General features: G+C 39.1%; 1 protein-coding gene across 1 annotated transcript in view; it reads left to right on the forward strand.

Moving 5' to 3' along the window:
* LOC106873017 (guanine nucleotide-binding protein G(o) subunit alpha) overlaps positions 1-8,252 on the forward strand; it is a 45,320-nt gene extending 37,068 nt beyond the window's left edge. Inside the window, exons 3-9 of the mRNA XM_014920215.2 lie at positions 984-1,076; positions 1,348-1,508; positions 2,340-2,468; positions 3,193-3,322; positions 4,440-4,511; positions 5,564-5,651; positions 6,660-8,252. Coding sequence (XP_014775701.1) covers positions 984-1,076; positions 1,348-1,508; positions 2,340-2,468; positions 3,193-3,322; positions 4,440-4,511; positions 5,564-5,651; positions 6,660-6,850 — 864 coding nt within the window. The 3' untranslated portion in view covers positions 6,851-8,252. The remainder of the gene's footprint in view (positions 1-983; positions 1,077-1,347; positions 1,509-2,339; positions 2,469-3,192; positions 3,323-4,439; positions 4,512-5,563; positions 5,652-6,659) is intronic.
* The last annotated feature ends 5,136 nt before the right edge of the window (positions 8,253-13,388 follow it).

Genomic DNA, 13,388 nt, shown 5'->3' on the forward strand with positions numbered 1-13,388 from the left:
ATTCAGTAGTTTTATTTTTATAACGTGCTTTCACTTCACTACCGAGCGCAGCTCTGTGCGCCTTGTGTATGTGCTGTGGTTTGCTGTGGTGCTCTTATGTTTACTGTATTGAAAGTGTTTTGTGGTAGAATGTGTGCAGTACCCAGTAGTGCAATTTTCTGTATGTTATATATATTTGTAAGTCCTGGTGTTTTTGTTATGTATTTGTCTGAATATTTATTATTGTTGTTGTTGTTGTTGTTATCTGGCGGGGGGGGGGGTAATGTTCTGCAGGTTTCCTTTATCTCTAGTGTGGAGTGTTTTCTTGGGTTTAGTTGTGGGGGCTCAACTATCAGGGTAAGTCTGCATGCGTGTGTGTATGTACACTGTGTGGCCTATGTATGTGTTTGTGCTTGTACATGTGTATGCATGCACATTTACAAACACATTTGTTGGTGTTATGTGTGTCTGTCTTTTCTTCACCCCCCCCTCTTTTTTTTTTATCAGCTTTCCTTTCTCCTCCCCTGTCTTCATTTCCTTTTAAACTCTATTAATTCATTTTTTGTATCCAAGAAATCATTATTTAATAGCTTTCACTTTGTAGTAAAGATTATTTGCCAACATAACATGGCAGTCCTGGTTTAGGACGAGTGTTGCTGTAATTTATCCCCAGGAGACCTCGTATCCACCTGGCTATATGACACAATCAGTGTCCTTATATTTTCGAACAAGGGAATCTAGCACCCCCACTCAGCTCAAAACAATATCTGTGTATCACGATTTCTGGGTTATTTCCCTTCATCAGCACAGAATAATTGTTCGGCTAGAGGTGGCGCTGCCAAATTCCTGTTTGTCCGAAACCAGGACTGCCATGTTATGTTAGCAAACAATCTTTACTCCAAAGTACTATTGCTGAATATCTCACGTTGTGAGATTGAAGATTAGTAATTTTCTAGCTTTCAGTTAGATTTGAACCTTTATTTTCCCCCCTTTTCTACTTCCAGCCTGCAGTACTGGACAATCTGTTGAATTCCATGAAGTATGTTTTGGCAGGGATGGGAATATTACGGATTAATCTGGATGACTCCCGAAACAGGGTAAGTAAAACAATCGTTCGTACACCTTGGCCAATCACATGATTCCAGGTTCTATCCATACTCCACACTTCCTTGGGCCAACTAAGGTGCCTTACCTTAGTCCCAGTTCAACCCAAATCTTGGCATGGGTCAGATAAAATTTGGTTAAAGCAGATTTTTTCTATGGTCGGATGCCCTTCCTGTCACTAACCCTCATCTGTTTCCAAGCAAGGTAATATTTCATCAGGGCCAGATATGTATCAAGTCTTTTATTTGTCGTTTTCTCTTGTAGCTGAATGCTCAGAAGGTGCTTGCATGCAATTGCTGCATGACCGAAAACCAAACCATGATTCCATATGTGTGGGAAGCACTCTACAATCTATGGATGGACAAAGGTGTCAGACTTGCAGTGTCACGGGGCTACGAATATGAACTGAATGATTCAGCAATCTAGTAAGTAGACTGTTGTTGTTGTTGTTGTTGTTGATGATTATTTTGTTGTTGTTGCTACTGCCACAGTAGCATGATGATGATGATGATGATGATGAGTAACCCCTTGGGACAAGCAAACCTGTGAGTAACCCCTAGGGAGTCTGCTCTGTTTACTGGCAGCCGCCAACATCTGGGCTACATAAATGTAATGATGATAGTCTCCTGTGAGTCTGAGAAAGTTGATTTTTGCAATTTCATGTTGAACGCCAACACGGCTAATCTGTTTATAGTGATTAAATGTGTGTGTGTGTGCTGTACATTAGCTTACTCCCTCCATCAAACTGACGTTGCCCAAACAAGTACCACTCATCGGGTGTTGAAGTAATCGCGGAACAACTTAAGAGGAAAGTGTTTTGCCCATGAACATGATGCACCAACCAATCTAGGAATTGAAACCATGGTCTCTCGATTATAAGCACAGTGCCTTAACCACTAGGCCATACTCCCTTGTGTGTGTGTGGTGTGTGTATATATATATATATATATATATATATATAAATATAAATTTATATATAAGTTAGGGTTGTTTAAACATTCAAGCGATAGGCTAGAAGTGTTTAAGCAACCAGGGGCTAATTAAATCCGAAGGCACTCCTGGAGATTACTTGTGTGGGTACTGTCTTTGTTAGGAGGTATCCAGAGGCAGGTAATTTATATATATAATAATAATAATAATATTAGGGATAAAAATATATATATATATATACACATACACATACACACACAAATACACATGCATAAATACATGGATATATATGTCTGATTTTTTTTTTTTTTCTCTTTCTCTAAAAGCTATTTTGAAAACATGAACCGGATCTGCTCATCAACATATATTCCAAACTCCACAGATGTGTTACGCGCCCGAGTACGTACGACTGGCGTTTTAGAAACCTGCTTTAGAATCAACTATGTGATATTTCGGTGAGTTCCCAGCACTTATTTCCTTTGTCTTCTCCCGCATTCCTTCTTCTACGATATTCTTCTGTGTTTTTATTCAAAGGTCCTTTCAGGGTCAATTAAATAAGTATCAGTTTCACACTGGGGTCGATGTAATCGACTTAATCCCTTTGTCTGTCCTCGTTTGTCCCCTCTATGTTTAGCTCCCTTGTGGGCATTAAAGAAATAAATGTTGTTGGCACTCCGTCGCTTACGACGTCGAGGGTTCCAGTTGATCTGATCAACGGAACAGCCTGCTCGTGAAATTAACGTGCAAGTGGCTGAGCACTCCACAGACACGTGTACCGTTAACGTAGTTCTCAGGGATATTCAGCGTGACACAGTGTGACAAGGCTGACCCTTTGAATTACAGGCACAACAGATACAGGAAGTAAGAGTGAGAGAAAGTTGTGATGAAGGAGTACAGCAGGGTTCGCCACCATCCCTTGCCGGAGCCTCGTGGAGCTTTAGGTGCTTTTGCTCAATAAACACTCACATCGCCCGGTCTGGGAATCGAAACCGCGATCCTATGACCGCATGTCCACTGCCCTAACCACTGGGCCATTGCGCCTCCACAAAGAAATAAATATTGTGTAAAGAAAAAGAAATCCACATTCATTTCTAACGATGAAGTAATTAATTAATCTGGATAATGCTAATTGTAATTGCTTCTTTGTTTGATAATTTTCATCTCTTTTCTGTTTTGCAGAATGTTTGATGTTGGTGGTCAGCGGTCAGAACGGAGAAAATGGATCCAGTGTTTTGATGATGTGCGAGGAGTTTTGTTTGTGGTGGCCCTTAGTTCGTATGACATGTGCCTGTATGAAGATCATACCGTGGTGAGTATTATATTACCCCCACCTCTCTCTCTCTCTCTTTCTTTTTCTTTTTCTTTCTTTCTCTCTCTCTCTCTCTGTTTCTGTCTGTGTCTCTCTCACTACTTTTCTCTCTGCTTTTGTCTGTCTCTTTCTCTCTCTGCTTTTGTCTGTGTCTCTCTCTCACTGCTTCTGTCTGTCTGTCTCTTTCTATCTGCCTCTCTCTCTGCTTCTTCTGTCTGTGCGTCTGTCTTTCTGTCTCTTTCCCTCCGTCTCTCATTCTCTCTCTCTCTTATTCTCTACTGAGAATGACTGTATCAATATCTGCCCTGCTTTCATTGATTGTTTTACGTGCTCAGGTACTCATAACAGATGCAGACACCCTCTCACCCCTCCCACCTCTGACCCTGAGAAACACAGAAGATGGGTCAGCTAGAGAGAGATAGGAGTGTATCATTGTTTGGTCAGTACTATATCTATTGACCCGTAAAATGGTGAAAGATCTTTCCTGTGTCATATAGACACTCATAGGGCCTGTCACTCGGCTTCTGTAACATATATACATATATACACACCTACACACGCATAAGGATGGGATGCTGGTGCATCTCAGAAATACCCATTTTTGCCAGCTGAGTGGACTGGAGCAACAGAAAATAAAGTGTTTTGCTCAAGAACACAATGTGTTGCCTGGTCTAGGAATTGAAACCACGATCGTACAATCATGAGACCAACACCCTAACCACCAAGCCACACACACCTCCACTTAAAAGGCTGAAAGGTAATGTTGAAATTCATATGATTTGAACTTAGTGCACTCAGGACCAGATCAAATACCAGAAGATATTTTGTCCCACTCTTTTATAATTCTACCAATTTTGCTGTTTTATTCTGTTTCATAGAAATGTAAGTTTCCCGCTTTATTTTACATTCTGTGTCTTATTTCTACCAATTATTTCTACCAGTTTGCCACCTTGTCTTCCGTTTCATATAAATGCAAGTTTCCCCGCTTTATTTTTCTTTCTGTGTCTAATTTCTACCAATTTCTACCAATTATTTCTATCAATTTGCCACTTTGTCTTCCGTTTCAAATAAATTCAAGTTTCCCATTCTATTTTGCTTTCTTTTCATTCCATTTCAGAACCGATTGCAAGAAAGTCTAACACTTTTCAAAGGCATTTGTAATAACTCATTCTTCTATTTCTCCTGTATGGTAAGTCTTTTAGTTATTCACTAATCTCTTACATCATCATTTTATTCCATCCATCCATTTTCTCTGCTCGCTATTCCCATGAAGGTCATGATATGCTTGAGAACACCTGTTGAGTCAAGTAAAACCAATATCATAGCTTGGGCTGGTGCCCCCTCTCTGGCTCCCGTGCCGATGGCACGCAAAAGGCACCATCCAAATGTGGTCAGTGCCAGGTCTGCCTAACCGGCTCATGTTCTGGTGGCACATAAAAAGTACCCTCCAAACGTGATCGTTGCCAGGCTCACCTTACTGGCTCCTGTGCCAGTGGCGCATAAAAAGCACCCACTACACTCTCAGATTGGTTGGCATTAGGAAGGGCATCTAGTGGTAGAAACTCTGCCAAACCAGATTGGAGCCTGGTGCAGCCTTCTGGCTCTCCAGACCTCAGTCAAACCGTCCAACCCATGCCAGCATGGAAAACGGACGTTAGTTGATGATGATGATGATGATGTATGTATGTATATGTGCACACATGCACACATATTCTGTTTATTCTTTCATTTGTTTCAGTCATTTTGACTGTGGCCATGCTGGAGCACCGCCTTTAGTCGAACAAATCAACCCCAGGACTTATTCTTTGTAAGCCTAGTACTTATTCTATCGGTCACTTTTGCTGAACCGCTAAGTTACAGAGACGTAAACACACCCAAATCGGTTGTCATGGGATAGGTGGGTGGGACAAACACAGACACACAAACATATACATGCATATATATATATATATATATATATATATACATACGACAGGCTTCTTTCAGTTTCCACCTACCAAATCCACTGACAAGGCTTTGGTCGGCCCAAGGCTATTGTAGACGATACTTGCCCAGGGTGCCACGCAGTGGGACTGAACCCAGCCACTCCTGTTTATATATGTGTATGCACATATAGTTGTGTGGAAGTGTATAGTATTTGTTTGCTTTTTTTTAAACTTAGTTATAATTTTTAAAAATTTAATTTATTTTTATTTTAATTAATTCTTATTAATATTCTACTCGTTTATGTCTTTTTGACAGATACTCTTTCTCAACAAACTCGACTTATTCAAAGACAAAATTCTCCATTCTCATCGTCATCTACATATATTCTTTCCAGAATATAAAGGTAAGTCCCTTTTATATTCTAAGTAACAGCATTTTCGAGAACCTTTACTGTTTAGAACTAATAACAACCATCATCACTTCAACAACCTCTTTTCCGTGCTTGCATGGGTCAGACAATTTATTGAGGCAGATTTTCTGCAAATGGATGCAGAAAATAGACGGATGGCCATTATCACTGTGCTGGTGACATGTAAAAAGCACCATCTCAACGTGGCCGATGCCAGTGCCACCAGACTGGCTCCTGTGCTGGCGGCACATAAAAAGCACCATTCAAGCATGACCAATGCCAATGCCACCTGACTGGCTCTCATGCTGGTGGCACGCAGTAAGCACCATTCACGCGTGGGTCCTTGCCAGTGCTGCCTGACTGGCTCCCCACGCTGGTAGAGCGTAAAAAGCACCATCCAAATGTGGCCAATGCAAGTGCCGCCTGGCTGGTTCCCATGTCGGTGACACATAAAAAGCACCATTCAAGCATGACCGATGCCACTGCCACCTGACTGGCACCTGTGCTGGTGGCACGTAAAAATGCACCCACTACACTCTCGGAGTGGTTGGCATTAGGAAGGGCACCTAGCCATAGAAACCACGCCAGAGCCGACACTGTGGCTCCTGTCAAACTGTCCAACCCTGCAGGGAAAACAAACATTAAATCATGAGGAGGGTGTTCATGATTTCTATTTACGTTGCCTCCTCCTCCTCCTCCCTACGACTACTACCACCACCACCACCACTGCTACTACTACCATCACCACTGCTACTACCACCACCACTGCTACTACTACTACTACCACCACCATCACGACTATTATCACCACCACTACTATTACCACCACCATCGCTACTACTATCACCACCACTACTACTACCACTATCACTACTACTCCCACCACCACTACTACTGCTGCCACCACCACCACTACTACTACTACCACCACCATCACTACTACTATTACTACCACCACCACCACCACTACTACTACTACCACCATTACTACTTACTTCACAGGTTCAATCCAAGACGTAGACGTAGCGGCCATGTACATCCAGAACCTATTTCAAATGCAGAATCGAAACCAGTACAAAGTCATCTACCCCCATTTCACCACGGCGACCGACACCAGCAACATTCAGGTCGTCTTCGAAGTCGTGATGGAATCCATTCTGAAGGAGAACCTCAAAGCAGCCGCTCTCCTTTGAACCCTGGAAACCAATTCACCTGTAACCGATGTTCACACAAATGCTACGAACTCATACTGCTATTACCACTACTACTACTACTGCTGCTGCTGCTGATGTTGCTGTTTTTGCAGGGGTGGGTGGTGAAGGGGAGGTTGTTTTTAGTTGTTGATTTTTTACAAAAACAAACGTTTTTTTTTTTGTTTTTTTTTTTTAAATTTCAAGCCAGACAAATTAGAGGAAATATAGTGGGTTTTGCAGTTTAGATTACAAAACCCACCCCAACCCTTGTTGGTGCCATCTGATGTTGACTGAATGAAAGTAAAGTTGCGGAGTTTATGTGTGAGAAAGCTGAACTTTAGATGTATATAATATATATATATATATATATATATAGCAGTGCTCCAGCATGGCCACAGCTCATGAACTGAAACTAGACAAAATGAAAAAAAAATGAAATATATATATATATATATATATATGTATTAAAACACACACACACTCAAAAACAAAACATGCATGCCTGTAAATATGTATAGACATAACTATATATATATATATATATATACACTCAAACATATATATGTATATACACTCAAACATATATATGTATATATCTGTGTGTATGTATACGCACTCGCACACATATATAGTGTACAGTTCCATGATGGTAAGATCAACTAAAAAATGTACTCCATCTGGTGAGAGATAAACATTTTAGTCTGTTATGCCATGTGGGCAGTGTCTGATGATTTTTGCTAGGACACCAGACGTGTTAAAAACATTGTTTGGCATGTTCTCAGCACATGAAACTAGTAATGGCACTTAAAACCATATACTGTGCTAATTAAATAATATATATATATGAAGGCCATTTGCTACCTGAAATGGTTGTAAACCAAAGCTATTTTTCACATATGAAATTCAAGAGAAGACACAGCAAATTTGAGCTGGGATGTTACACTGAGTGGAAATTAGGCAGCAACTGGTGCTGTTCTGTTGAAACTCCCAGCTTGTCACCATCCATTGTCACCAGCTTGCTTGTTCATTACTAGAGACACTATTCATCACCTGAGATGTTTAACGTTCGAAAACTTGTTTGTAACCTGATTTGTTCATGATGAGAGGCATTCATAAACCAAGCTTCAGTGGTCAGAGTGTTAGGCTCACAATCATGAGGTAGTGAGTTCAATTTCTGGACCAGGCTGTGTGTTATATTCCGTTCAGCTGCAGAAATGAGTTGCGACGTCACAGGTGCCAAACTGTATCGGCCTTTGCCTTTCCCTTGGATAACATCGGTGGCATGGAGAGGTGGGGGCTGGTATGCATGGCCGACTGCTGGTCTTCCATAAACAGCCTTGCCCGGACTTGTGCATTAAAGGGTACCTTTCTAGGTGAAATCTCGTGGTCATTCATGACCGAAGGAGGGTCTTTATCCTTTGTATATGTGTGTGTGTATCATTACCATCATCATTTAATGTCTGTAATCTATACAACCATGGGTTGGACGATTGACCGGGATCTGGTGAGACAAGAAGATTGGATCAAGCCCAATGCAGCCCTCTGATTCACTGGATGCTGTCAAGCCATTCCAACCTGTGGGATACAGATATTAATGATGATGATGATGATGATGATGATTTTATGTATATTGTATATATATTTGTACACTCATCTCTTTATATATATATATCTATATATGTATACATGAGTGTGTATGTGTGTGTGTGGATATATGTATGTATATATGTATGAATGTACACATGTACATATTTGGTAAAACTAACAAGGGGAGAAAAAAAAAAGTTGTGAATATATATGTTGATCGAAAGGGTTTTTTTTAATCCGATATATTATATATTGTTATTTATAGCTTTATCAGCTTCAGGATTCACCGTTCCTGAAATTAACAAAAATATATATTTTTTATTTTAATCAGCAGATTAATATATATATATATATATATATATATATATATATATATATATATATATATATATATATATATATATATATATATATTTATATGTATGTATATATATATATATATATATATATATTTATATGTATGTATATATATATATGTATATGTATGTATCTATGTATGTATATATACACATGTGTGTGTGTGTAAGTATGTATTTGTCAAGAATATGGCATTTACAACATAGCAGTGAGGAAGCCAAACAAAAGTCTGGCACTTGGGGCAGGTCCCGTCATCACGAACATTTTTGTAATTAGTATTTTGCTAACAAAGACCATCAGTAATATTCAATATACATACATATACATATATACATATATATATATATATATATATATATATATATATATATATATATATATATATATATATATATACATACATACATACATACATATATATATACACACACACACACACATATATATATATAGGTGTATATATATGTATGTACATACATTTTTATATATATTTATCTTTTATTTTAAGAAGGGTAAGATGGTCGCAATGTAACAGACTATGATACTATACCAAACATTTGTGTCCTAGCAACAACAACAACAACAAAACTAACAAACCGTGTTCAAATCCTCCCTGAGTCACCTTTTCAGATTAGCAGGTTTTGGAAAAATAAGCACCAGTGAGAGACTGGAATCGTGATTCACTTGATGCTATTAACCATGTGACTCTTATTGTGCCCCACCCCACTATATATATTTTTGGACCCCTAATGGGTGAAGTCAAATGTATCAGAAAGCCCCAGAAAAATCCATTGCCTTCAGTTTCAAGAATATTTATAATTACAGACATGGCTGTGTGGCACCTTGGACAAGTGTCTTCTGCTGTTACTCTTGGTCAACCAAAGCCTTGTGAGTGAATTTGGTAGTTGGAAACTGAAAGAAGCCTGTCATATGTGTGTATGTATGTGTATATGTATGTCTGTGTTGCCTTTGTGTTTGTCTGCCACCATTGCTTGACAAACGGTGTTGGTATGTTTGTGGCCCTGTAACTTAGTAGTTCAGCAAAGGACATGATAGAATAAGTGTCAGGCTTTAAAAAAAAAAATTAAGTACTGTGGGTCGATTAGTTTGACTAAACCCTACAAGGTGGTGCCCCAGTATGGCCACAGTCCAATAACCGAAACAAGTCAAAGATAAGAAGATTGTATCTTACTTTATGCATATATAGTGTTGAAAGTTTCCTAAACTGCATCTGTTGTTAAAGCCAGGAGTTTACCTCTGGTAAGGTAATTCCTTTCTAAAGGGCTTGTACATACTCTCTGCTCTCTGATTTATAAATATTTTATACTAATATTTTGATAGGTAATTGACTGATTCAGTAGAGCAGATAACAAAATGCCCTCGTGCTTTTATAAATTAAGTTCTGAGGTTTACTTGTCATCTTTTCTAGGGTGTTTATAAAATATCAGTAAAATATGTACAACTCCCTTCCTACAAATTTTACAGCCTTGTGTCTGTCTTTGTTACAAATAATTACCAACCTTTAGCACGCTGAAGGTGAATCATGTCATTGTGTGTGATTTTCTCCCCTGTAGCTTCAGGTGCAGTGTATTGCAGTGAGAGGGGGAGAAAACTTGTATGGTGACAGGATTTGCCTTCAGCATGCTAAAAGTTACTGAACTGGGAGAGGTCTGTCAATTGACTAAACACCTCCCTGGCCTGTAGCAGAAATCATTATTCATATACTGTGAGATGACAATCACTTGGCTACACACCTCCTCCTATGAAGGTGTGGCCTCTTGTATGAGGTGTGGTTTTATGCCTGCAGCGGATATGAGAGGGCGTTGCTATGGCAGAGCCATTAGAATGACAGGATCACTACCTTGTAATGTTCAGAGAGGTTGCTTTATGTTCGTTTGAATCCCATCAAAATTGATTCTTCCTTTGTCCTTCTGAGTAGGGAGGGGGGAAATCAGTAAAATAAAATACCAGTCATCTAATAGGGCTGACATAATCGACTGTATTCCCCACCCCTTCCATCTTCTCTTTCCCGAAATGTGTGTATTATGTTAGAAATCAATATTTTAACGAAGCAAGGAGAAGCAATCCGACAGAATCATTAGCAACGCTGGGCAAAATGCTAAGCAGTATTTCGTCCACCTTGACGTTCTGAGTTCAAATTCTACCAAGGTCGATTTCGCTTTTCATCTTTTCAGGGTCGATAAAATAAGTACCAGTGAAACACTGGGGGGGTCAATGTAATCACCTCCCCACTTCCCCATAAAATTGCTGGCATTGTGCCAAAATTTGGAACCAAAATTTTAATGCATTAATGGTGAGATACTGGATGGAATTCTGCACAGAATTTACTCATGTTTCTAAGTCTTGGACTGAAATCTTACCTGGATCTATGCTAGAGGAAATTTTGTGATCCTTTCAAGAAGGTTCAAAATAAGGGGAACCAGTCAATTCAATTAACCCCTTACACCTAACACACCCCACCCCCACTTCATACCTTCTCTACAAATTTGTGACCCTTGAGATCGATCTGATCTGTGTGGGTAACTTTTGTTTTGATAAAAACATTTAAAACGAGCAAACCATCAACTTTTCTCACAGTAATTACAGAGCAAACGAACTCTCCCCCATCCACTCACCTGTTAACGACACCGGAAAATAGGGGTTGGCACCTTCTATACTTGATAAAATACCTTCTGTATATTTCTGTTAGATCTCATTGAACCCTTCAGCATTTAAATCAGTCATATCCAGCCCAAATATTCCCTCTGTTTTGTGTTCAAATTGGCCAGATCCAGTCTCTTACACCTTTCCTACAATGTCATTCTATGAGTAAACAATCAAATCATTGAAATCTCAAAGCTACAAGATAATGTGTGATTAATTCAAAACATTGTGAATAAATAAGAATTACATCTGACAGACTCATCTGAATGCAAAAAGGGTTAAACCAGCCATAACCAGCCCAAATATTCTACCTGTTTTACATTCAAACTGACCAGATCCAATCTCTTACACCTTTCCTGCAATGTCATTCTAAAAATAAACAATCATATCATTTAAATCTCAAATCTTACAAGGTAATACACGATTAATTCCTAACAATATGAATAAACAGGCATTACATTTGACAGTGTAATCTGAATGCCAAAGGGTCAAACCCCTTCTAATGCCATGACAATTGTTATAAACACTGAAACTTATTGAAGCCCATGGCAACTTTGTTTTAACCCCTAAACTTTTTTAGGGTCATAGCAGTTGTTTTTTACTCCCTAACCCTGTAATATCCGTGACAAATTATTTAACCTTTTTAGCCACATGTCAGTTGCTTTAACGCTCAACCATTTCTAGGGCCATGACAAATTGTTTTAGCACCTAACTCTTTAGGGTCCATGACATTTCAAACTCAATATAAATATGAGAGACCTTTCACTTAATTCTTTAGCATTTAAACCAGCAATATCTGGTCTAAATATGTTTTATGTCCAAACTGGCCAGATCCAACCTCTTACACCTTTCCTACATTGTCATTCTACAAATAAACAATCACATCATCAAAACCTCAAAGCAACACTTGTTTTATCGACCCCATGAGGATGAAAGACAGAGTCAACCATTGCAGGATTTGAACTCAAATGTAAAGATAGAAAAAAAAAAATGCTGCTAAGCATTTTGTCTTGCGTGCTAATGATTCTGCCAGGTCACCACCTGAATAATAATAATAATAATAAAAATAATAATAATAATAATATTGAGCGGGATGGGCTACTCGACCTGAAGAAAATTCTAACTGGGCCCCACTTGCAAGGTCATGCACTGTTTATCTTGATAATGAGATCACCATGTTGCACACATATGGTTGTGATGCATGTGCCTGGTGTACCCTTATCAGACAGGTAGTCATGATGGGTATACTGGGCTTTGTATATTTGTACCCCAGTGTCACTTTGATGGCATGCACTGCTCTCTCACTCAATAATAATAATAATAATGATGATGATCATGATTTCAAATTTTGATACAAGGCCAGCAATTTTGTGGGGAGGAGTTAGTTGATTGCATCAACCCCAGCATGTAACTGGTACTAATTTTATTGACCCTGAAAAGATGAAAGGCAAAGTTGACCTCTATAGCATTTGAACCCAGAACATAAAGACATGAATTGTTGATAAGCATTTTGCCTGGCATGCTAACAATTCTGCCAGCTCACTACCTTAATAATATAATAATAATGGTTTCAAATTTTGCCACAGGGGCAACCACTTTGGGGGAGGGGGACTAGTCAATTACATCGACCCCAGTGTTCAACTGGTACTTATTTTATCGACCCCGAAAGGATGAAAGGCAAAGTTGACCTAGGCGGAATTTGAACTCAGAATGTAGCAATGGGGTAAATACCACTAAGCATTTCATCCAGCGCACTAACAATTCTACCTGCTCATCGCCTTAATAATAATAATAATGCCACTGCCATACCCCATTCTCTGAAAAAAACAGAAAAACAAAACCGCTTTTAACCCCTTTTGTACAAAGTTAACCCCCGACCCACCAACAACAAAAATCATCTGATAAATATTGTTCCTTGCATTGTTATCCT

This window comes from Octopus bimaculoides, chromosome 25 (assembly GCF_001194135.2).
Source record: "Octopus bimaculoides isolate UCB-OBI-ISO-001 chromosome 25, ASM119413v2, whole genome shotgun sequence".
NCBI lineage: Eukaryota > Metazoa > Mollusca > Cephalopoda > Octopoda > Octopodidae > Octopus > Octopus bimaculoides.